At 38.8% G+C, this 25,193-nt stretch overlaps 2 protein-coding genes across 4 annotated transcripts; both read right to left on the bottom strand.

Moving 5' to 3' along the window:
- Nucleotides 1-80: 80 nt before the first annotated feature.
- Nucleotides 81-23,598, bottom strand: LOC134537241 (UDP-glycosyltransferase UGT5-like). The gene is made up of 6 exons (XM_063377509.1): nucleotides 23,588-23,598; nucleotides 21,395-21,635; nucleotides 4,169-4,957; nucleotides 2,221-2,446; nucleotides 1,766-1,985; nucleotides 81-1,312 (listed from the first exon to the last, which is right to left on the bottom strand). Exons 1-6 carry the CDS (start codon nucleotides 23,596-23,598, stop codon nucleotides 1,030-1,032), a joined length of 1,770 nt encoding a protein of 589 aa, XP_063233579.1. The 3' UTR covers nucleotides 81-1,029.
- Nucleotides 6,463-24,452, bottom strand: LOC134537432 (UDP-glycosyltransferase UGT5-like). 3 transcript variants are annotated; one of them, XM_063377857.1, is made up of 5 exons: nucleotides 24,376-24,452; nucleotides 18,547-19,335; nucleotides 15,719-15,944; nucleotides 14,014-14,233; nucleotides 6,463-11,249 (listed from the first exon to the last, which is right to left on the bottom strand). In XM_063377857.1, the coding sequence occupies exons 2-5, from the start codon at nucleotides 19,258-19,260 to the stop codon at nucleotides 10,967-10,969; spliced, it is 1,443 nt and encodes a 480-aa protein (XP_063233927.1). In that variant the 5' UTR covers nucleotides 19,261-19,335; nucleotides 24,376-24,452; the 3' UTR covers nucleotides 6,463-10,966. The 3 variants fall into 3 exon arrangements, with proteins under 3 accessions (XP_063233927.1, XP_063233928.1, XP_063233925.1); XM_063377858.1 differs by having other exon boundaries at nucleotides 18,547-19,278; nucleotides 24,376-24,443; XM_063377855.1 differs by lacking the exon at nucleotides 24,376-24,452 and having other exon boundaries at nucleotides 18,547-21,487.
- Nucleotides 24,453-25,193: the final 741 nt, after the last annotated feature.

The raw sequence follows: 25,193 nt of genomic DNA, 5'->3' as shown, positions 1-25,193 counted from the left end.
TACTGAATGAGTAACCTCTTTTGAAAGTGTTTGGAATCGTCTGTGCAACATTCTATTAAAATAAAATAAAATCATCACAATTTGCAATCGGCGTTGAACTGTTTTATTTTGTATATAACGAACCGTTATAAGTTTAAGCAGATTTCTCGATAAACACTTACAAAAATTACAGTACAATAATACAGAAATTATATATTCAAACAGTTAAAAAATGTATTTTACTGGAAACTGAAAAAAATGTAATGTTTCTTCTGTTAATAAATAAAGAGTATAGTAGATAATTACTTACTAGAGTTTTCATAATGTCTATTTTATTCAGAATCTCACTTGATTATGTAATTTCACTGTTTAAACATATTTAATTTCTGTGATTGATAGTTTAATTTTGCAAAAAATATTAAAATGAAAACGTAAAATAAAAATACTAGCAGGTATCAAACCCGAGCTCGCAGATTATCAACCCATGCATTTTAGTACACCACGACACTGACTTAATAATTGAAGAAAAAATATTAATTAAATAGTATATATCTTAGATTAAAACTTTAAATGACAATTGCAGCAAATTTACAATTTATTGCTGTCTTCAAACCTTGCAAAGCTTCCAAATAAATTAAAAACCCTAAACTTTACCGATGATGAGTTCCACTACTACTAGCGCCGTTAGTTCGCAGGCCGCGGCGAGCTTCACTAAGCCGACGAAACACGCCAAGGCAAAGGACTGGGGGTTGCCAAACCTATCTATACGACAGTGGCCAGTGGTTACACAGGGAGTAATGGGGGAAACACCCCGTAACAACAACACAGAATTTAACTCGCATTTACAACAGTCATACTATGGCACGTACTGAAATTCACTGCTTTCACGCACGTCACAACCATCAGAGAGACACAAACATTTTGGCGATTATGACAATATCTTCATCGAAGGTGAGCATTTTCATAAACATAATGACATAACGATTTAAGGGAAAAAAACAGTTCAGATGTAGTTTTTCACGACGACGATTGGTCAACAACAACGTCCCGCTAGTGGTTCTTGAGCTTGGTGTCTTGGCGTGCCAGCAGCCGGCCGTACAGGAACCTCACCGCGCGCCACAGCAGCAGCACCGCGGCGGCGGCGGACACCAGCAGGAAGGCCAGCAAGTCCAGGAGCAGGTACTGGTACCACGGCATGCCGACCGCGGCGGTGCGCAGGTGGGCCGCGCCCCCGTGTCGCAGCACGTACTCCGTCCACCAAACGGCGCGCTCCAAGGGGCTCGACTGCTGGTCCCTCATGATCGCCGACAGCCGCCTCACGTTGGCCCGGAAACTGCGCAGCAGTTACACCATTATAGGATGGATATTACAGTGTCGGTTTGAATGTAACTCATACATAGTAGATGAGCATTTTTTTGAACAGGCCAGATGAATACAAGACTACTAGCTTTTGATGCGCCACATGTGACTGTAACCCTAGCATCGTAGCCGCGTGTTGTCACAGCGGTACATCTTGATCTGAAAGATCCCTAAGGCTGCTCCCTGACAAAATATAGGCTGGGTTGCCAAGTTGTATAAGCACATGTTGACATGATGTTTTAAGGCTAAATGTGTTACTAGGTGGTTTATGCAAATCAGCTAATTGTAGGATCCACATGTTCAGATCATAGTGTTAAAACTTTACAGTATCAGAAACTTTTCATCCATAACTTTTTTTTTTACTGCTTCCCCGAATTGTACCTTTAATAACTAAATAAATAGTACATTCAACCAGCTAAGATCTTACCGGTTGTCCTCTAATACAGTCTCCAAAGCATGTTGTATTTTCTCCTTGCTGACTTCACTGATATCCAGTTTCAATCCTATTCCCTTCTCCACTATCCTCTTGGTGTTGTAGTCCTGGTCTGAGAAGAAGGGTATGGCTATGAGGGGCACGCCAGAGTGTATGGCCTCCTCGATGCTCTGAAGTCCTCCTTGCATGATGAACGCCTTCACCTTGGGATGACCTGTAAATATTTTAGAACATTACTCGTGAGACATTTCACCATCAAATTAGTTATTATAGTTTAAAAATAAGATAGGTAAATAATATTTCACTAATGCGTGTTGAACACATCTAAAATAAATACTACAGAACATTAAGTTACCATTTAGGACTGTCATTTTTTTTTATTTATATAGATATAAGTGTATTATAGAAGATATGAATAGTACCATTTTACAAATAACATCGCAACTCACGCAGTACGTCCTGCTGTGGCATCCACTTCTGTATCATCACGTTGTCCGGCTGTCCGGGCAGGTGGTCAGACTCCCACTTCCACAGCACGCGGTAGCCGTCCAACTGTCTGAAGGCGTCCAGGAACATCTGTCGCTTGCTGGCGTCCAACTTGTCGCTCCTCACGTTGCTGCCCAGGCTGAAGTAGATCACGCCCTTGGGCGCCGAGTCCAGGAACTGCTGGATATTCTGAGAAGGCAATCAACAACCCATACTGCACACAGTCCAGGAACTGATGGAGGTTCTGAGAAGCCAAACAACCACCCATACTGTACAGTCCAGGAACTGATGGAGATTCTGTGAAGCCTAACAACCATCCATACTGCACACAGTTCCGGAACTGCTGGAGTTCTGAGAAGCCAAACAACAACCCATACTGCACTCAGTCCAGGAACTGCTGGAGATTCTGAGAATTCAAACAACAACCCATACTGCACAGTCCAGCAACTGCTGGAGATTCTGAGAAAGCAAACAACAACCCATACTGCACACAGTCCAGGAACTGCTGGAGATTCTGAGAAGCCAAACAACAACCCATACTGCACACAGTCCAGGAACTGCTGGAGATTCTGAGAAGCCAAGCAACAACCCATACTGCACACAGTCCAGGAACTGCTCGAGATTCTGAGAAGCCAAACAACAACCCATACTGCACACAGTCCAGGAACTGCTGGAGATTCTGAGAAGCCAAACAACAACCCATACTGCACACAGTCCAGGAACTGCTGGAGATTCTAAGAAGCCAAACAACAACCCATACTGCACACAGTTCCGGAACTGCTGGAGATTTTGAGAAGCCAAACAACAACCCATACTGAACTCAGTCCAGGAACTGCTGGAGATTCTGAGAAGCCAAACAACAACCCATACTGCACAGTCCAGGAACTGCTGGAGATTTTGAGAAGCCAAACAACAACCCATACTGCACACAGTCCAGGAACTGCTGGAGATTCTGAGAATTCAAACAACAACCCATACTGCACACAGTCCAAGAACTGCTGGAGATTCTGAGAAGCCAAACAACAACCCATACTGCACACAGTTCAGCAACTGCTGGAGATTTTGAGAAGCCAAACAACAACCCTTACTGCATAGTCCAGGAACTGCTGGAGAATCTGAGAAGCCAAACAACAACCCATACTGCACAGTCCAGGAACTGCTGGAGATTTTGAGAAGCCAAACAACAACCCATACTGCACACAGTCCAGGAACTGCTGGAGATTCTGAGAAGCCAAACAACAACCCATAATGCACAGTCCAGGAACTGCTGGGGATTCTGAGAAGCCAAACAACAACCCATACTGCACTCAGTCCAGGAACTGCTGGAGATTCTGAGAATTCAAACAACAACCCATACTGCACAGTCCAGCAACTGCTGGAGATTCTGAGAAGGCAAACAACAACCCATACTGCACAGTCCAGCAACTGCTGGAGATTCTGAGAAGCCAAACAACAACCCATACTGAACTCAGTCCAGGAACTGCTGGAGATTCTGAGAAGCCAAACAACAACCCATACTGCACTCAGTCCAGGAACTGCTGGAAATTCTGAGAAGCCAAACAACAACCCATACTGCACACAGTCCAGCAACTGCTGGAGGTTCTGAGAAGCCAAACAACAACCCATATTGCACCCAGTCCATCAACTGCTGGAGATTCAGAGAAGCCAAACAATAACCACACAACAGGTAACATTTCCGAGAAGTGAATGAACAAATTCTTATATTAATCTGGCCCGATACGTGAATCTGAACATTGGTATTATTTTTTATTTTGTAATATATTATTAAGTAATTTTTCCTAATTTTTTGCATCATTTGGCATTGAACATTTGTTTTACCAATCATATTAACTATAAATGAAAGATATAATAATAATCTTTGTTTTTCACCTACCTAATTTTTTATTTTACCTGAGGTAACGGTTTCGGAGGCTTCAAGTGCAGTCCTGAAAGATGTACTATGGCTGGAACATCAGGCCTGGGAGGGTGGAAGCTGGGCTCGTAGTTGACGAACAGCATGCTGACGTTGTAGTGCATGTCCAGCAGGCTCGGCACGAAACGACCGAGGTGACGTTCCACCAAGGCCTGGTGCCTGGGGATCATCGTGTTGTAGAAGAAGTGACGAGACCAGAGGGCGTACGCGAGCATGTCCAGGCGCTCGAAGAAAGACATCTTGTCGGAGTAGGGCATGAAGATGTCCGGGATGTATGAGGGGTTGTTGGGGTTGCCGACAGAGTCGTAGTTGTAACCGAAAGGCGGAAGAGAGGCGATGCCGATGTAGGGGGCGGAGAACCTGTGCGCGAAGACATACGTGCTCGCCGTGGTCAACCACTCGAGGAACACCAGGTCGAAGTGCTCTCCGGAGTTGGTCCAGGAGACAAGCTTCTTGACTGGCTCGTGGTCCAGCAACATCTCGCACAGCCGCAGCCCGTACGCTGTCAGTGCGTCCGATATCACGTAAGGCGACTTGTCATCCATTCTCCGGCCAGCAAAGTTGAAAGTTTTGCGGAAGTCCTCGTACATGAAGGAGGAGTCGATCTCTGTGTAGTTCTTGAGCGAGGGGTCTCTGATTGGGTCGGGGGTGATGACCACCACCTCGTGGCCCCTTCGGGCCAGCTCCACCATGACGGCGCGGTACACCACCTGGTGACTCACCGACGGGATGGGGAACACCCCGAGGATGCGCGCGCACCTCGCCACCTGGACGGCAGACAGGGCCGCCGTCAGCAGCGCGAAACTGAAGACCTGGCAGCTTCGTAGCATGAAGTCCGTCTGTGCAGCGAACTGGTTCAGTGCGCTATATGTAACACGTTTTCTTTTTATTTCGGCTCAGCCATGAGTCTGCAGAAATACCTTATCTATTTATGTTTCATAACACATCAGTTTTAAGGTCTTCATTAAGTTCTTATCTGGCACTTTGACAGCTTGTGTAATCTTTGGTTTTATGAGGTTTGTCTGGCCTCTTCGACCGCAAGATTATTATGGTAATTCATGCAACCACATAATTCATGGATTATGGAAAATAATCTGATATGACTAGTAAAAAATCTTCATATTTAACCTTGGGTGATTTCAAGAAAACTTTAAAATCTGAGGTAAGAAAATTTGGATTGGATTACAAATGTGTTTTTACTAAATTGCAAGTACAATAAAGTAATATGGTTTAGTAGGTTCAAGCGCAGGCTTCAGCTATAATGTTGGTGTCAACCGCTATATTTATTTCTGACATCTTGGATAACTTAGACACCTTAATCTTTTACTTTGACCATGACTCTTATGCCGTAGTTTATTCCATTTTTTTTTCTATTTGGAATCTAGACATCATCTTGTATTATAACAATTAAATAAAAAGTCCAGAAAAATTTCAAAAATACTTATAGATTATTATTTGAAAAAATAAACAATGCTTATGTAATTGACTTTTAAGTACTTGATACAAACATCACGTGTGTAAAATCTAATTACATATTTTAATCATTTAATATTTTTTTAAAATTATTTTACACATTTTATACAAATGCGCATAATTCATAGACAGATTTTCTGGGAGTGTTTCAGGACAGTTTCAATTTTTTAATAAATATTGCGACTAATTGTTTGTTGGTTGAATAAATTTATTGTTGGTTTGATAATTGATAGGTTTTTTTAATAATTGGTTGGTTGGTGGGTTGGGGCAGTGGTTGGGTTGGTGTATAATTGATGTTAGATGAGGATTTGGTTTGTGTTGGATTGGAATTGGATGGGGTTTGTATCAGGTTGGTTTGGTGGCTAGGTGGAAATAACCTACCCATTTACTCTCTAATACTGATAAATAATCAAATTTATTCGCCTTTTGGGCTGAGTATTGCGAACATAAAAAAATAGTTTCAGACAAACAATTTTGGGCTTGATATTTGTCTACTAAGGAAGAGAATTTTTTTTATGTGAAATCATTTTTGTCACCCCTTACACTTATGTATTTCACACTACAAATTTAAAAACGAAAACCAAAAACATAGGGGACAAAAAGAGAATATCTAATTTCCTATTTTCAACTACCCCTTGAGGTTCAAGACTTTTATTTGGGAAAGATATGCTTGGTTCTATCAAGTGCTAAAATAAAATAAGGAAAAAAAAAAGGGCAGTGCAATCAGGATTTACTCTGACACAAAGAAAAATGAATACAAGGCTTTTTTTTTTTTTTTCAAAATCAAAACTATGTATTATTTTTTCTCACACCCAACAATTTTTTATTCAAACAAACAATCATTTCAAATCAATATAAAATTAAATAATGAGTCATTTTTTCACAATTAAATAAATTATGATTGTAGTAACAAGAAAAAAATGACAAAGAAAAATGACTACAACTATTAGCCAAACAGAATTAAAACAAAGTTTAGGTTTTTGGCACGACCACATTTCCGTGCTCAATAGAAGACAGATCCATCAAACCTTTCCAACCATATCGTTTAAAGAGTTACCGAAGCGACAATCACCCTGACAGGACCGCGAGTCCCTGTCTGTAGAGGGATCAGCTCTGCATCTCAGCGTCAACAACTCTCTCCCTACATTTTCGAGATGAGTCCTTGATTCGAGCCACGGCCAGATCAAACATGTATTTTCCGAATAAAGATGTGGGACAAATATATATACATATATCATTTTTCTAAAGTATTTTATAAAAACATGCTTTCGTGGACCTTTGACTTCTTTTGTTCTATTTAAGTTTAATGAATGCACTTGTAAAAATAATGTCAACACATAATGAGATCCTCATTTCAGACGTTAAAAAGTTTGAAAATTTAAAATTTATTAAATTTTACTCATGTCAAAAATTCTCAGGCGAGGATTTAACTCTAATTAAGATTACCAGAAAAAAAATTTTAAAAAATAGTGTATATTCTGTAAATCTTACTTTTACTACATGTTTAAAGGAAAAAGTAAGTTACCTATCCAATACACATCTACTTCCACAGTGACTTAACTGACTAATTCTCAGCTCCAATCAGTTAACTGAAGACAGCATCCAGCCAGATCTTTGACATGTGTACTCTAGTTTTTTATCAGAGAGAGTTTCTCGATACTGTGTTTTACTATATGCTATACTTCGTCGAAATTGCAGATGACAGTTTTCACATACTCATTTGGTTTTCAAGCAGTTTCTGTCAAACAGTCAAACCATGAGTTATATTTTAAAGATTCGTGTGTCACTATATAAGCCGCAATCTGATATATCATGCTTGATAGCCCCAAAAAAATGGGCAAATATATATTGACTCACTAAAGATATTTTAATAATGGCAGGTATTTTTTACATCATACTATCGGGTTACCTCCATCAAAACATTTATCAATTAGCATAAATTGGTCTGACTTCAAACAGGGGCGTAGCCAGGGGGGGGTTTTAGGGGTTCAAACCCCCCCCCTTAGCACCAAATCTTTAATTAATATCTTATTCATCACTCAAACAAATTTCATATTAAAATTAATAAAAATTTTACCATTACAATATTTAAATTTAAGTACCGAATACTGCTAAAATAGCACTATTTTACACCTTAAAATCCAAATTTTCCCGGGGGAGGACCCCCGGACCCCCCACTTTTATACGGGGAGGGGGGGGGGCATGCTTTTAACACCCCCCATACACAAGTCCTGGCTACGCCACTGACTTCAAATAACTCGAATAGGTACTTAGACCCATTCTAGTGACTTTATAAAATAAAATTTAAAAATATGAATCATTTAAGGTTATGGTGCCAGCAGTTTCTGAGAAACTACAATTAGTTAAATCTTTATATTAATTAAAACAAGTAAAAGGATGTGAATGATTTGACTTAAAAAAAAAAAAAAACTAACAATGCCATAATATTAGTACGTATAGTAAAGTTGAAAATAATGTTTTTTTCTTTTCAGTGTCATTCAAGCTAAGATAAAAGCTATACACATAAGTTATGTTATATCAGTGAAATATCATCAAACACATTACACTTATTTTGTTAAATGTCTTCAATTATTAAATTAATAGTTTACAAAGTGAATTAATTTTCATTATCATGTTTATACAATAGGTACAGCAGGGTATTTCGTACTAGTATCGATAGATTTATAAATTATATGAAACAATTTGGTTCAATAGTTACTTAATTTGGTTTTACAAGAGACACCTCAACATTCTGGTATTCAAAGTAAACTTGTGTTCAAAATGATTTTAAAGATTTAAATATTCTGGGGTTTGTTCTAAAAAGGTTCGTGAATTTTACAAGATTTCCCTAAGAACGATACGACCAACCTGTAGTAATAGTTCCGGGTATTAGAACTATCTAGCGCGGTTTCTGCCTTCTTGGTCCTGGAACTCCACATCAAATAATACGTATCTTTATCATGGGAACACCATTGTAGCAGTTCCGCGACTTCGTCCTGGGAACGCCTCTCGGTGGTTCTGGATGATTTTGAACTGGTAATTGATATGTAGATTGTCTATTTCTTCGTCCTTGGAACGCCTGAATAATTCTTATAGTTCTTCCTATAAGTTGTCTATTTTCTTCTAAATAATTTGCAGAGGGGTTAATTTTCTTGAACATAAATTTCCAAAACTTCAAATTTCGTACTATAAAATCCGTCTTCATAAACTATCAAAAGTAATTTTTTGATTTACTATATTTCTTCAAATCAACTAAATATTTTTCAATTCCTTGTAGAATAATTATATTTCTCATATTGTTTTGATAATATTCTTCTAAATAACTTAAAATATCATAATTTGCAATTTCTTCTTTACCACAATTATACGTCTAGTTTCTTAGCTGGTTGGAATAATAATGTCATTTTCTTTTCCTCCGTCAAAATTCCAAACAATTTTTATTATTTTCAAGAAATAGTTTTTGTTCGGCTGTCTTCATCCAATACCAGAGTGTTTTACAAAATTTAGTTATATAATATTACGAATGAAAAATGAAAATTAATTTCTTATTGGTTTAACAAAAATATCTAGTTACGTGAGCAAAAATGTTTAATACTAAAAGATATACCTACAAAAATTTTTTAACTGATAGTTCATAGAGAAAGACACATACACTGACATGGCAGTATAAAATATAACACATTAATTTTGTTCCTCCATCTTGTCCATAAAGTTTTAAAGTTCAACCTTTATACTACCAAATGCAATTTTCGCCAAGTAGAACGCATTTCCATTCATGCGTAATCCATCGTGCACAGGCCTAGGTTTAGATACATGAGCAGGCGGCAATGCTATCAGTTGCTGCACGTCTGCTTTACTACACATAGCTTTGTGAGAAAATGTTGAAGTTAAACCAAATGTGCTCAAAAATTTTTCCTGACATAATTTGCCATATATCAGGCCGTAAATAATCATTTTGCCGACATAAATGATTACAATTTCTTTTCAAAACTAAAACAGCCTCTAATTCAACGAACATGCATAAAATATTCTAGAATGTGTTTGGATTAATTTTTTTTTCTTTCTTATAAAGTATGAAATAGAAATTTTCAATTTTATAAAAAATAGTGTAAAATAAATATGTGTGTGCGTGTGTGTGTGATAAAGTGGATATTAGTAAAAACTACATAATTTCAAAAAAAATTCTGAGCGTAAAATTATTCTCATTTTATGATAATTAAAACGTATTAAAAAATAACAATTCTCTTCATCGTTCAATCAATCGTGGCAGTGAAGCACATTTAAAAACAGCAATGTTCCCGTGAAATGAGTGGTCGGTCAGTGGTTCTTGAGCTTGCTCACGCCGCGCGCCAGCAGCCGGCCATGCAGGAACCTGGCCGTGCACCACAGCAGCAGCACCACCACGGCGGCAGACACCACAGGAAGGCCAGCACGTCCAGGAGCAGGTACTGGTACCACGGCATGCCAGTGATGTTGCTCTAGTGGTTCTTGAGCTTGCTCGCGCCGTGTGCCAGCAGCCGGCCGTGCAGGAACCACGCCGTGCACCACAGCAGTAACACCGCCACGGCGGCAGACAGCAGCAGGAAGGCCAGCACATCCAGCAGCAGGTACTGGTACCACGGCATGCCGGTGATGATGTTGCTCTAGTGGTTCTTGAGCTTGCTCGCGCCGCGCGCCAGCAGCCGGCCGTGCAGGAACCACGCCGTGCACCGCAGCAGTAACACCGCCACGGCGGCAGACAGCAGCAGGAAGGCCAGCACGTCCAGGAGCAGGTACTGGTACCACGGCATGCCGGTGATGATGTTGCTCTAGTGGTTCTTGAGCTTGCTCGCGCCGCGCGCCAGCAGCCGGCCGTGCAGGAACCACGCCGTGCACCACAGCAGTAACACCGCCACGGCGGCAGACAGCAGCAGGAAGGCCAGCACGTCCAGGAGCAGGTACTGGTACCACGGCATGCCGGTGATGATGTTGCTCTAGTGGTTCTTGAGCTTGCTTGAGCCGCGCGCCAGTAGCCGGCCGTACAGGAACCTGGCCGTGCACCACAGCAGCAGCACCGCCACGGCGGCAGACAGCAGCAGGAAGGCCAGCACATCCAGCAGCAGGTACTGGTACCACGGCATGCCGGTGATGATGTTGCTCTAGTGGTTCTTGAGCTTGCTTGAGCCGCGCGCCAGTAGCCGGCCGTACAGGAACCTGGCCGTGCACCACAGCAGCAGCACCGCCACGGCGGCAGACAGCAGCAGGAAGGCCAGCACATCCAGCAGCAGGTACTGGTACCACGGCATGCCGGTGATGATGTTGCTCTAGTGGTTCTTGAGCTTGCTTGAGCCGCGCGCCAGTAGCCGGCCGTGCAGGAACCTGGCCGTGCGCCACAGCAACAAGACCACCGCGGCGGCAGACACCAGCAGGAAGGCCAGCACGTCCAGCAGCAGGTACTGGTACCACGGCATGTCGACCGCGGCGGAGCGCAGGTGGGCCGCGCCCCCGTGTCGCAGCACGTACTCCGTCCACCAGACCGCGCGCTCCAAGGGGCTCGACTGATGGTCCCTCATTATCGACGACAGCCGCCTCATGTTGTCCCAGAAACTGCGCAGAGAACTCGTGAAAATTAGTTTAGGAACAAAGCGGAACCCTACCAATTTAATGTGTGTAGGCAGTTAACACGATTTTGAAATAATGTTAATTTTATTTTTACTACTGAACAGGTTTGAAGCACATTCCACTATGACTCAGAAACCAATAAGATACAATTTCATGATCACAAAGAATTAAAATACAGTAAATAATATTAAGATACGACTACTTGGCACACTCTGCCACAATCAAGTCTACCATGGCGAGCGAAATGTGTTCATTACAGGTGTTTATAAAATTTAATTTAACCAAGAGTGAAAGGAGTATTTTTACTGAATTCCTTGTCGAAAATAATGGGAATTGCCATGTTTGGTAAATTTCTGTGCCTTAGTTGACATGAAAGTAGTTAAAATCAATTACTTCGAACATAATTAATATCAATCCTTTAACTTGTTTCTCTGTTCAAGTACTCATTTAGAGCCTTGTATCAAAAATTGTATTCAAAATAATACTTCCATTATTCACAATCGATACATTTTATATTAATTTGTATAAGTTGGAACTAATGTGCTGCCTGATTTGAAATGTCAACCAAAAATTTCAATGCACAGCTAAATGTAATCGTAACCGTTTTAAACAATTTTTACAAACTCTATAAATATTTTTAAGTTAAATACTTTGTCAAAAATCAGGTATTGTTCCAAAATCTATCATTTTTACAGCGTTTTTACTAGCTCGTTTGGGGCAAAGTCTGGTTGGGTGGAATTTTGTAATTAAATTTTAAATACTAATTTTCAACATTGTTCAGGATCAGTTTTATAATAGAAGAAAATGAAGAGAAAGAGAAAGAAAACGTGAAAACTTGACAGCCCTTGGCAACAGATGCCCGCTAATTCAAACGAGCAGTTCATAGATGTTTTCAATGAGAACACACGGCGGTGGCGTGAAGGAGACGGCAAGATGTGACGTAACTGAAGTCACATTTCTACCTCACCATTGTCGTATTGTTTCACCCAAATATTATTTGTTCCGCCCAAAACACTGCACAAATGGTGCTTTATAACATCTTATGATTGTTGTTAAGTATGAATTAGAAACTTTGTCGTTAAAAAAATTCACTGTAATTATGAAATGTCTTTTCAAACTGTCACCACAATGCAAAAACTACACTGCAGGCCAATGTTCGATACAAATTTAATAACCGATTTGAAAGAAACTTCTCAATGAGCTAGAGACTTGATTATTGCTTACTTCTTGTTGACAGATAAACAAACATAAGGAAGCTAATTTTTAGTTTGTTTGCAACATTATTAAATAATTAAGTGTACAAATAAATTACATATTTGTATAATATTTATACACTTTTATAAATACGTATATAATTACAAATACTTGATTGCGCAAGTACTAGATCCTTAAATATAAATTTTATAAAGTATAAAAAGTTACTTTCATTTGCTTCTTAATTTTATTTTTCAGAGAAATAATAATAGTTCGAAAAATAATTGGTATGTAGGTATAACAATTTTTTATTTCAAATCTGCTTAAATGAAAAGTAACTTAATTAAACATAAAAAATTTTGAATTTATTTGTCATCTCATTAAGATGATTAAAACCAATTGCAAAATTTCACACACAACAAGAATAAAAAGTGGAAAATAATTACAATTACAAAATTATAATATACCTAGTTTTTCAAACAGACTTTAAAAAATAAAATAATTTCCCTTAGTCACATAAATATTCAAACTCCTGTTCACATTTTTAAAATAGTACAACTTTTAAAAAAAATTTGTGATTGTGATTTTTCAATAGGAATGATAATACTGGTAATATTTAAAATTTAAAAAAAGGTGGCATGCAACAAATAATTTATATATTAATATTTCAACTGACAATTTTTTTAATTTTTGATTGATCTATTAAATGTATTAATTATAAACCTAATAAACAATCCATATCATTTGCAGTACAATAAAATTGTTAGTTGAACTATTAATACATTAATTATTAGTTTCTCAACTACCTACGGCAAAGTACTCAACTTTTGTATTAAGAGTTCGACTAAGAATTTTGTTGCACTCTAGATGATATGTACGATTTATGAAAATTTTTTCATTAATACATGCTCTCTAAATGTTTAACATTAATTCATTAATGTATTAATAGTTTGACTGAAAATTTTATTGTACCAAAACATTATGGATTGATTAATGAGTTTTCTCATTTATACAGATTATCTGCATTATGAACAAATATATTTTGAATGTGCCCCACTTTTTTCTTTTGTTTAAATACTACCAGTATTATCATAGCTATTAAAGATTCACAATAACAAATTTTTGAGAAAATTTGTACAACTTTAAAACAATGAATGACGTATTTAAAATTTATGAGACAGAGAGAAAATATTTTATACTCTTTAGTACGTTAAAAAACGTGATATAATAAAAATAATTATTAGTAATGATTTCATATTCAATTTGTCGAGAATCAGGTTAAAATAATAATAGCAAGACAGGCTATCGTCAACAGATTTCATTACCTACAATTTATGTTACGCCCATTAGTAACGTTTTAATGACGTAATCACCTCCACTTACCGTAGCGTCTGTAAATAAGATGTATTTCAATATTTCCAAACGATCAATGTGACGTCACGAATCACTTTCAATTGAAAGTCGAAACACAACAAAGAAGATTACTCATATGCAGTTCTTTTCCCAGTCACCCTCAGATACCTGACACTAGAAGCATGTTTGGTGAAGATCTTACCTCTTGTCTGTTAAGACTGTTTTCAGAGCATCTAGAATCTTCTCCTTGCTGACTTCGCTGATGTCCAGTTTCAATCCTATTCCCTTCTCCACTATCCTCTTGGTGTTGTAGTCCTGGTCTGAGAAGAAGGGAATGGATATGAGGGGCACGCCAGAGTGTATGGCCTCCTCAGAGCTTTGAAGTCCGCCTTGCATGATGTACGCCTTCACCTTGGGGTGACCTGTGATGGTAAGTAAGATACCTTAGTTTCGAACTGCTGTCGATTCCTTATATACAAGACTTACATTTACATATATATAAAAATTTAGAATATCACTTCTATATGAAGGATTGAATAGAATTTATAGAAATATGAATTACATAAAAAGAGTTTTTTTTTTTAATTACTAAATTGATAATTTTTCACAGAAATATGTGAGTACAACTTATTTCTCTTCTGAGCAAACATTTTTCAGGGTTAACTTGTAAATGATTTTTGCGAACATTTACACAAATAAAATAGCTAAAAATTTAATATGAATTACATATATCAAATTATAATTATATATTTTTTAAGTTATTAAAAGTTAATTTTTTTTTATTTAAATAGTAACTATTTTTAATGTGTAATTTTTTCTATATTTTGTAATATTCTTGTTGTGTGTTTATAAAATTCCTAAAGTTTAAGACTGTTTATTTACAATAAGTTTATTTTGAATGTGTTTAAATCCAACACAGTTATTTTACAGTCGATAAAAGATTTTTATATTAACAAATAAAAATTTAGCTTTTGTTATTATTATAGCAAGGTTTTTAAGGGAAACTACAATAATTACTTATTTTAATTCATGGAATCTCTTCAGCAATGTTCTGCAACTGGTGACTTTTATTATCGTTAAATTTTATAACCTATGTTTAGAATGTGGTATTATTTTTTTTTATTATATATAATTATAAATTGAAATGCTTTAAATAAATCCAACAATAATTTTTGGATACAATTTTACGCAATATTTTTTTTATAAATTAAGCTCATACTTTTATTTATTAAAATATAATTATCTTATTTGTCTTCTTTCAGCTTATTCATTTAAAATTTTTAAAATAATTTTCCCTATAAAACTCATTTTAATCTATTAATAATATTATTCAAAATAGTATGTGATTATTTATGTATAAACATAATATTAATAAAAAATATAGGTTCACTGAAGTTATACATTTCTATATTTTTGCACTATCAGTGCTAAGTCATTTCCTTAGATTTAACATTGGTATAAACAACTGCTCATAATTTTAAAACAAATAAGATTAAATTTAGTAAAGTCTTATAACAGAATAAATTTCAATAACAAACAATGAGCATGGTTAAATTAACTGAGCCAGCCAGTGTACTTACTATGAACTGGGTACAATAAAAATGCACATAATACAAAAATGATGAAGACACTACATGCTCTAATAATAATGTAACTTTTTGAAACATAATTTAATTTGAGAATTTAATGCAACATTTTTGTACATAAATGTGCATGACCATGATTTATTTTCTGGCAATAACCTGAGACCAAAATGATTGCCTTGAATAGAATGTGAATTTCCATTCATTACAAGTGTTGCTGACATTTGCAGAAAACAGAGAACAATCAGAAAACTAGCTCGCAACTGCCTCATTGTGTCAAAACGTATTGTTCGTGTGTTGAACAAGTGTGTTGTCGCAACTCACGCAGTACGTCCTGCTGTGGCATCCACTTCTGTATCATCACGTTGTCCGGCTGTCCGGGCAGGTGGTCAGACTCCCACTTCCACAGCACGCGGTAGCCGTCCAACTGTCTGAAGGCGTCCAGGAACATCTGTCGCTTGCTGGCGTCCAACTTGTCGCTCCTCACGTTGCTGCCCAGGCTGAAGTAGATCACGCCCTTGGGCGCCGAGTCCAGGAACTGCTGGATATTCTGAGAAGGCAATCAACAACCCATACTGCACACAGTCCAGGAACTGATGGAGGTTCTGAGAAGCCAAACAACAACCCATACTGCACAGTCCAGGAACTGATGGAGATTCTGAGAAGCCAAACAACAACCCATACTGCACAGTCCAGGAACTGATGGAGATTCTGAGAAACCAAACAACAACCCATACTGCACAGTCCAGGAACTGCTGGAGATTCTGAGAAGCCAAACAACAACCCATACTGCACAGTCCAGGAACTGCTGGAGATTCTGAGAAGCCAAACAACAACCCATACTGCACAGTCCAGGAACTGCTGGAGATTCTGAGAAGCCAAACAACAACCCATACTGCACAGTCCAGGAACTGCTGGAGATTCTGAGAAGCCAAACAACAACCCATACTGCACAGTCCAGGAACTGCTGGAGATTCTGAGAAACCAAACAACAACCCGTACTGCACACAGTCCAGCAACTGCTGGAGATTCTGAGAAGCCAAACAACAACCCATACTGCACAGTCCAGGAACTGCTGGAGATTCTGAGAAGCCAAACAACAACCCATACTGCACAGTCCAGGAACTGATGGAGATTCTGAGAAACCAAACAACAACCCATACTGCACAGTCCAGGAACTGCTGGAGATTCTGAGAAGCCAAACAACAACCCATACTGCACAGTCCAGGAACTGCTGGAGATTCTGAGAAGCCAAACAACAACCCATACTGCACAGTCCAGGAACTGCTGGAGATTCTGAGAAACCAAACAACAACCCGTACTGCACACAGTCCAGGAACTGCTGGAGATTCTGAGAAGCCAAACAACAATCCATACTGCACACTTCAGGAACTGCTGGAGATTCTGAGAAGCAAACAACAACCCATACTGCACAGTCCAGGAACTGCTGGAGAATCTGTCGAAACAAGATACCGTAGACGTTTTTAACCGGCGCCGTAATTATACATGCGCATTAGGCCATACTTACAAGTTTTGTTATTGAACCCTTGTGTTTAAATGGATTTCCGAAAACTTTTTTTGATGTGTAAACACCTTAACTCTTCGCATACGACTTTTGGTAAGAGTAATGTCGTGAATGGAACGGAAGTCGAATGAGCGTAAATACGTAACCACGCTGCTGCATCTGCGTGGAAGTCTCAGAAATCTCGAAAAGATAATGGACCGGCATGTTTCGTTCATTAATATGTATGTATGTACATATATTTCCCAGCTACTAGGAAGGTGTGTGTTTATTGTTTTCATGAGTCATGTTTAATTACATTGTATATACTCGGCTGTATCATGTGAGTGTTGGGCTTTTTTTTCAATGGGAAAATTTTGTGAGTTCGCGTCACCAACATGCTCTAGTAGCAGAGAGTGAAGTTAAATTGACTACGTGAAAAGTTTAATCTGTGTATACTGTGCAATGCCCAGTGAACACTTGACCTAGGTCTGACATCACTGGTAAGCCATAGCTAGGTATGAATTTTTACATATTTTGAAATACCACTGACATCTGTTGTGACTAAAAAATGATGTAAGGATAAATTATATCATGCTGACATCATACTAATATAATACTATTATGCTGACATCATACTAATATAATCCTATTATGCTGACATCATACTAATATAATACCAAAATCATTTTCTTACACATTTAAAAACAAAGTTTTAAGTTTCCACTTAATTAAATGGTAGGCGATAAGTAAAAATATGGAAGTAAAAAATACTTTATATAATCACTTCACTACAGTAGTCTACAGGCACAACTCTCTCGCACTGCTCATTATACAAGCGTGCCCCTCCTATTTGGTACGCCACTGTCACACCTCGAACCGAAAAAAAGAAACAAAATCAAATAAATAAAAAAAAGGAAAATTTAGAACAAAAATCTCTTCAAGATGCAAACAGAGCCCCCCTTCCTCCCCTTGGAGGATCTTCGTGGCAAATTTCCCGGCTCTATACCTCACCACCTCCGCGCCACAGGAACTACACTGTTAAAGATTTTCACCCTTTTCCGAAGAATGCTGGTTACAAATTATCTGGGGATCTTCGTAAATCTACTGCTATCTTCGTAAATTTAAGGACACTGAGTTCTCTATGTTATTTTAACATGATTCCAAATGAATACGTACTGTTGGTCTATTAACAAAATATTCTATAACTGGTAAAGTCTACAGCAAAAACATTCGTCTTTTGTCCACATGTGTGCTTACCTTTGTTTAAAATAAACTATACTGAGGGAAATGAAAAACACAGCGTTGTTTCTACTAAGATTAAGTTTTTTGTAATGATCAAGATTTCTTTGTTTATTTTAGTTAAATTCTTTGTTGAAAAGTCCATAAATTTACTGTATTTTCTAGGACTGTACAGACAAACTCACTCTTTCTCTAATGAATTTGGTTAGAAGAAAGACTTAACAGTTGCTCCTCATTACCAAATATATATATATAAAGATGATAAAAATTAACTGCCTCATTCCTCTCACACAATAATGTAACATTGCAGGTTTCAAAAATAATCCAATACTCATCATAAATGGGTATTTATTTTCTAAGAAAGCAGATCATTCCCCTTTTAGTAGTAGTTATTGTAGTTGTATGTTACCTGGGGCAGTGGCTTCGGGGGCTTCAAGTGCAGTCCCGGCAGATGCAGCACGGCTGGCACCTCGGGCCTGGGCGGGTGGAAGCTGGCCTCAAAGTTGACGAACAACATGCTGACGTTGTAGTGCATGTCCAGGATGCTCGGCACGGAACGACCGAGGTGACGTTCCACCAAGGCCTGGGTCCTGGGGATGATGACGTTGTAGAAGTAGTGACGCGACCACAGGGCGTACACGAGCATGTCCAGCCGTTCGAAGAAGGACATCTTGTCGGAGTAGGGCATGAAGGGATCCGGGATGTACGAGGGGTTGGTGGGGTTGCCGACGGAGTCGATGTTGAACCCGAAAGGCGGGAGCGAGGCGATGCCGATGTAGGGGGCGGAGAACCTGTGCGCGAAGACATACGTTCCTGGAGTGTTCACCCACTCGAGAAACACCAGGTCGAAGTGCTCTCCGGTGTTGGTCCAGGAGACAAGCTTCTTGACTGGCTCGTAGTCCAGCAACATCTCGCACAGCCGCACCCCGTACGCTGTCAGTGCGTCCGATACCTTATAGGGCGAGTCGTCGCCCACCCGCTGGTCCGCAAAGTCGAAAGTTTTGCGGAAGTCCTCGTACATGAAGGAGGTGTCGATCTCTGTGTAGTTCTTGAGCGAGGGGTCTTTGATTGGGTCAGGGGTGATGACCACCACCTCGTGACCCCTTCGGGCCAGCTCCACCATGACGGCGCGGTACACCACCTGGTGACTCACCGACGTGATGGGGAACACCCCGAGGATGCGCGCGCACCTCGCCACCTGGACGGCAGACAGGGCCGCCAACAGAAGCACTAAACTGAAGATCTGCATCTTGACTGTCTGTGCCGTGAATAAGTAGAGTGCGCTATCAGTCATGTTATTTTTATACCTATCACTTGTTATCAGGAATTTCCTGAACTATTGTGTTATATAACATGTTTTCAAAGAATTATCAAGCTCGTAGCTCGTGTTATCTTCGTTTTGACGGGTTTTTTTGCCTGAGTGTGTTTTTGCAGTCTATTATGTTATATTTTTTGTATTCTGTTTTTATTAAACTAATCGACTTGTCAATAACAATGTAATGATATTACCGCCTTTGTTTTTAGTTGTCACAGTGTGGCTCCCCCCTCCCTACCTTCCTCCTCGGACTCCCATATTTCCTTCCCCGTTGTTTTGTGTCATCATCCCTTTCCTTTCCTTGCTTAGGACCCCCTCTCCTCCCCCTTTTTTTTACCCTCAGGCTTCTTGCACTTGTGCTGTGCACTATAGGGTCATGTATTTAAGCCTCAGGAAGCGCTGCCTCCTTATTCACTTCTTTTGTTTCAGGTCAATCGTTACTGTTTCTGAGTAAATTCGCGCTATATGGTGTAGTCTGCGACTTGAAGGGCCCGGCGAAACATGGTATGAAGTGGGTGTTTGACTAGTCTGTTTAATGCCGGAAGGTGGCTTCGTCTTATAACGCCTTTTACCAGGGGGGTGACAGCAGATAGGACAAACTGAATCCTTAAAAATTGGATCATACCATGTTTCACCAACAATCGGAAAAAATAGATTACAAGTTTTGATCTCTTTAGTTTATTACATATCCAGTTGTTATAATTACATACGGCCATCTTTGTATTGTCTCGTGGTAATAATGGGATTTGAAAGTAAAAGCATATATTTTTAAAATGTCACTGAAAACTAGATGCTGCATGGCATATTGACGAAAACAAAAATTAGAGCACGTTGGCCTGTCGTTCTCCGTATTACCTGCTAATGTAGTTTTTGAAGTTGAAAATTAAAAAAATATATAATAATGTAAAATAAATATATTAAACAGAAATAAAATTCATTACTAAACGATCATCAGTTTCAATCTGGCTGTATAATTTGGATTTTACTAGTGCAGAAAAATATTACTTAAGTATATCGATGGCTTAGAATGAAAACCTCGTATCTCAATTTTTGGACGAAAATACGTTTTTTATGTTTTTGGCTGGAAAACCTCGTATCTCACAAAATGTTTGGCTGAAAGAAATAAAATGTGCATCCAACTGCTTTATATCGGGAAAAAAAAGGAAACCACGTATATCAGTAGCACGGTTTTTTGTCTCTGATGTAAAATTTGCATTTTATGAGATACAAGGTTTTCATTCTAAGCCATCGATATACACTTGAACTATTTCTACAATGAATTGGTGGTTTTATCTATGGCAAGGGTTTTGTTTACAAATTTAAGCAAACTATCATTACTATGGGAGTGGCGCCTCTGCCTTTACTTACTTTATTCTTGGCCCTACCAAACTACTCTAGGTACTTCATTGTACTCGCAATCCAATAAATGCAGGCTCGTAATCTGTCCTAAATATCCCAACTTCAGTTTTTCAAATTTTCATTAAATCACCCAAGGCTAATCCTGAGATAGTTTATTAACATTACTGACCGTTTTCTTTGCCAATATCCATTATTTGTGTGGATGCCTGATGTTAACATGATGATCTCGTTCAAGAGGGATTCCACCAAGCAACCTCCGATTCAGCACTCGAGCACTAATTAAAGTAATTAACAGACGCAGCAAGACATACCAGTACCTCTATGCTATAATATATATAGAGAGAGCGCATGTCGGTATGTTTTAATTAACAGCATGTGACAATATAATAAGGAATTCCTCAATAGCAAGCAACATTTCAAATGAAAACAAGAACTCAGAAACAACCTGTGTAAATTTATTATATAATTTTTTTCTTAGGGGAGAGTCTTACAGTACCGACCACCACAAGTTTTTCAACGGTAATTTAGGTTGTGTAATTAAATATTGCATTTTAAAACATTAATCTGGTACATTAACTAGTACTTTGTCGCAGCCTCGTCTCTGATGAAGATGTGGAGACGGGATGGACGTCGCTCGGTCGTTCGGTAGTCGTGGTGGTGTTTGCCCGGCGCCAGCTCTTGGGTAGAGCAGCCTCACACTCTGAGGCGGGAGTGGACCGTTCGGCCCAGTGCAGCTGACCGAGGACGTGCTGACAAGGAAGGTGCCCGCGGTCTCGCAAGGAGTCGCTAGCGGAAAGGTTGGAAGAAGGAGAGAGGGATGCCCACGGTCTCACGAAGAGTCGCTAGCAGAGGATTGCGCGTGGTCTCTCAAAAAGTCGCTAGCGGATAGGTACAAGAGAGAGGGAGAAAGAGAGTAGGGAAGCCCATGGTCTCACTAGGAGTCAACATATGCCCAACCTTTACATTGGACACACTGCACCCAGTCTTCTTCAAATGATTCACTACAAATGATACACTCTTTGTTGTCTTCTGTATGCTTTTTCCAATCAGAATTTTCACAAAAGTGTAGTTTCTTCATATATTTTCTAGGGATCTTCTCGCCTTTCATCCTTCCCATTTCCCCAGTGGCGCCGAACTTTATCGTCTTGATTTTTTTCATTTCTCGTTTCATTTCTTTCAGCCCTTCTCTTCTCTGCTTTTATTCTTTTCTCTTCGGTAATTTTTCTTTTCTCCACAAGTAGATCTTTATAAGGTTTTAAGGTAAGGATCTCTGATTGTTGTGTTCGTTGGACTCTTTTTTTCACTTTGACCTCTGAAGGTTTGTTGGAAGGAGATAGTTTTTTCAATTATTTTGTTGAAATCAACAGTTGCTGAAGAAGACGAAGAACAAGATAGTAAAATATTTATATTTGAGATTTAATCGGAAGCTGATGTTGAAGTCTCTGGTTGGTGTTCAATGAGATTAGTTGGAGTGAGAACTGTAGAATATTTTGATTGTGGTTCAGTTCTAATGGTCGGTGTGAGAGCCGATAGAATTCCCTGTACTGATCGATTGTTTGGAGAGAGGATAGAAGGACCTGGCTGCAGTTCAGTAAGATCAGCTGGAGGAAGAGGTAATGCAGGTCCCGATTTGGAAACTATGCAGTTGAAAACATTCAAATTTGTAGTTGGCATCAATGCTGCATACTGGCAATGATCCTCCGAAGTTACTGGAGTATCTTCATCATCAGTAATCTTTGACTCTAGAAAGTGCTTAGAAGGAATGAAATCTAAATCTGAGAACACACCTGGGTTCAAAGGCCAAAGTCCTGTACATACAAAGACTGACTGTGCCAAATTCATTCTACAGATTGAAGTGTAAGCAGTGTTAACCATGCCAGCTACATCCCTCTGAGCAATTTTTAAAGGTCGATACTTCCTCATCCAGGCACTACAAGCTTGATTGAATGCTCCTTTGAAAGGCCGCATAACCGCCCGATCCAATGGTTGCAACTGATGTGTAGTGTGTGGAGGTAGGCTTATCATGTGAATGTTATTTTTCTTAGCAAACATGATATCATCGAGATCTTTATGGCTTCTGTGCCCATCAAGAATGAGGAGGACTGGTTCTTCCTTAGTGGGATGAGTCCTCTCAACAAATAATTCCAGCCATTTCAAGAATGCTTTAGCAGTGATCCAGCCACTTTCCTCAGCTGCAAAAATACTTCCTGAATGAACATATTTTTTCAGAACAGCATCTACTCGTTGTTTATTAGGGAAAACAAAGAAGGGGGGTTGCCCCCAGCAGCATTTATGCACAGTAAAACCTTTGAATATATATACTGTATAGAAATCGCGAGTGGATAGGATTTACTCTACGTTTTTCAGAAGCGTATGATGAGCAGCTTGGGAACTTCACCGCTGCAGTGCGCTGCCGTAACGCCCTGTATCGTCTCAGTTGTTATTTACACGTTAGAGCGCAGCTCTGTCGCCCGCTGTCATTCCCCGCACCCCCCACATATCATTCACTGCAGCTCAAGTTCGTTCAATGGGAGGGGGAGGGGGTGTTTGAAGAGTTCGACACTTATCCGCTAGGGATTACCACAAGTCAATACCCTAGAGATGGTGGCGATTGCGGCGGTGAATTAACCAACTACCTCAAAACCGTATTAGAAATTTTAACCTGGGCTGGCGACTTCTATACAGTATATATATTCAAAGGTAAAACTGTAACATTTTCCCCTCTTTCTCCTGATGTAATCTTGCTTACTTGCCTTTTCCCTTTTTGTGAGATCACCTTGACATCATTGTCATGAACAATTGAGACCCCAGTTTCATCACAGTTGTGAATTCTATTGGCTGGGAAATTGTGTTTAGAAAGTAGCTCGGAATACTTATTAAAGAAGCGATCTACCTGATGTTTGGTAAATCCTAAAGCTCTCTGAAGGCTTGTGGACTCTGGAGTTCTCAAAGAAAGCTCGGGATGACGAGCCATAAAGTCATAATAAAACTGCTTCCCAGCTATTTTGTGTTCCTTATTAAACTGGTGAGGCAACTTTAGATACTCAGCCAAATCGAATGCTAATTTCATAAATTCTCTCCTGCTGAAAGGCATGAATCTGTCATCTTGGTCTTGCATGTAAAAAACAAGTTGTTTTTCCATTTCTCCATCAAAAGTTATTTGAAATCTGCCCTTCTGAGGGGTTAAATTTATGGTTTTGCCAGTTTTAATGGCTCTCAGTCTATCTCCTAATGTGGTTTTGGGAACAGAAAACATCTCAGATGCTTGAAGTTGTGTCATATTGTGCGAAACAACTCCTTGTATTGCTGATCTCATATCGTCTTCTTTCCATTTTCCTTTCTTTCTTCTTTCATTTTCGGCCATTTTTCTCTGAAAAGAGAAAAAAAAACTTAAATTATATTATTTTGTTGATATATTTCATGGTCGGTACTGTACGACAGCAAGGTGGTAACATTAATGCTAGCTGCACATTTATCTCGTGAAATATCACGAATTTTATACCATGTAATTTGACCTTATACTCAAGAGATTAAGTGGATGCTAAAAAAGAAACAATAACTTACCCCAGAACGGAGATACGCCTTCGTCAAATCAACTTATCGCGCACGAAATTTAAACGAACACCTTCTCTGGCTCATAGTTCCCAAAACTATGAACAAAGATGGTAGTCGCCAAAGAATATAATCAATGAAGATAAAAGTTATTCACGAACGCCTGCAAAGTGCTGCTATCTAGTGTCAGAAGTGAAAACTAGGAATGGTCGTTACTGTATGACTCCCCTATATTGAAGAACAATCTCAGTATATCTCTTATACATATATTCATTTCCAAGTGTTCAGGTACATGCCAACACAAGTACATAAGCATAAAAAAGATACGTTAAGCCCAAAGATAAAATTACAATTTAATCATTTTTCTATAATTAACTTTTGACAGTAACTACTACTCGAAAATGTAATGCAGTTGAGCCTTAACAAAGCTTAAAGCTACCGAGCCTAAATTATAGGGGCCAAGAAAATACGTAGTACAAACTGGAAATACAAAACAGCAAGCTTGTCTAAAACTGCGCCAAAAAAAGACATTTCAAACATATGTTAAATACAGTAGTAGGTAATCACCAATAGAAGGCTGCAATCGCACTATCAGGGGAACAGCGCCTAAATGCATATCTCATTATTAACATGAGAAACAATAATATAATAATATTAAATATAATGCGTTACATTCCAAAAGCAAATAATTTACAAATCTAAAAATTCCAACTAGAAAGTAGATAATGTTAGCCTCGCGAAACTGATCAAGGCTAGTGTTACATTCTAATGACGACATGTATACCATCGTAAAAATACACTAAAGGCGATAAATTAATTTCCCTCACAAA

Source organism: Bacillus rossius, chromosome 12, assembly GCF_032445375.1.
Source record: "Bacillus rossius redtenbacheri isolate Brsri chromosome 12, Brsri_v3, whole genome shotgun sequence".
In the NCBI taxonomy this organism is placed as follows: Eukaryota; Metazoa; Arthropoda; class Insecta; order Phasmatodea; family Bacillidae; genus Bacillus; species Bacillus rossius.
The sequence above is the reverse complement of the archived record's forward strand: the minus strand, read 5'-3'. Positions and strand labels throughout refer to the sequence as shown.

What these genes read in the sequence shown, in the direction of transcription:
- LOC134537432 (XM_063377855.1), bottom strand. Translation starts at nt 19,431, where the DNA reads ATGACTGATAGCGCACTCTACTTATTCACGGCACAGACAGTCAAGATG. An exon ending in CCCCGAAGCCACTGCCCCAG is followed by an intron (nt 15,945 to 18,546) that starts GTAACATACAAC and finishes TTGCCTTCTCAG; the next exon opens with AATATCCAGCAGTTCCTGGA. An exon ending in GCCACAGCAGGACGTACTGC is followed by an intron (nt 14,234 to 15,718) that starts GTGAGTTGCGAC and finishes TTACCATCACAG; the next exon opens with GTCACCCCAAGGTGAAGGCG.
- LOC134537241 (XM_063377509.1), bottom strand. An exon ending in CTCCGAAACCGTTACCTCAG is followed by an intron (nt 2,447 to 4,168) that starts GTAAAATAAAAA and finishes TTGCCTTCTCAG; the next exon opens with AATATCCAGCAGTTCCTGGA. An exon ending in ACTGTATTAGAGGACAACCG is followed by an intron (nt 1,313 to 1,765) that starts GTAAGATCTTAG and finishes ACTGCTGCGCAG; the next exon opens with TTTCCGGGCCAACGTGAGGC.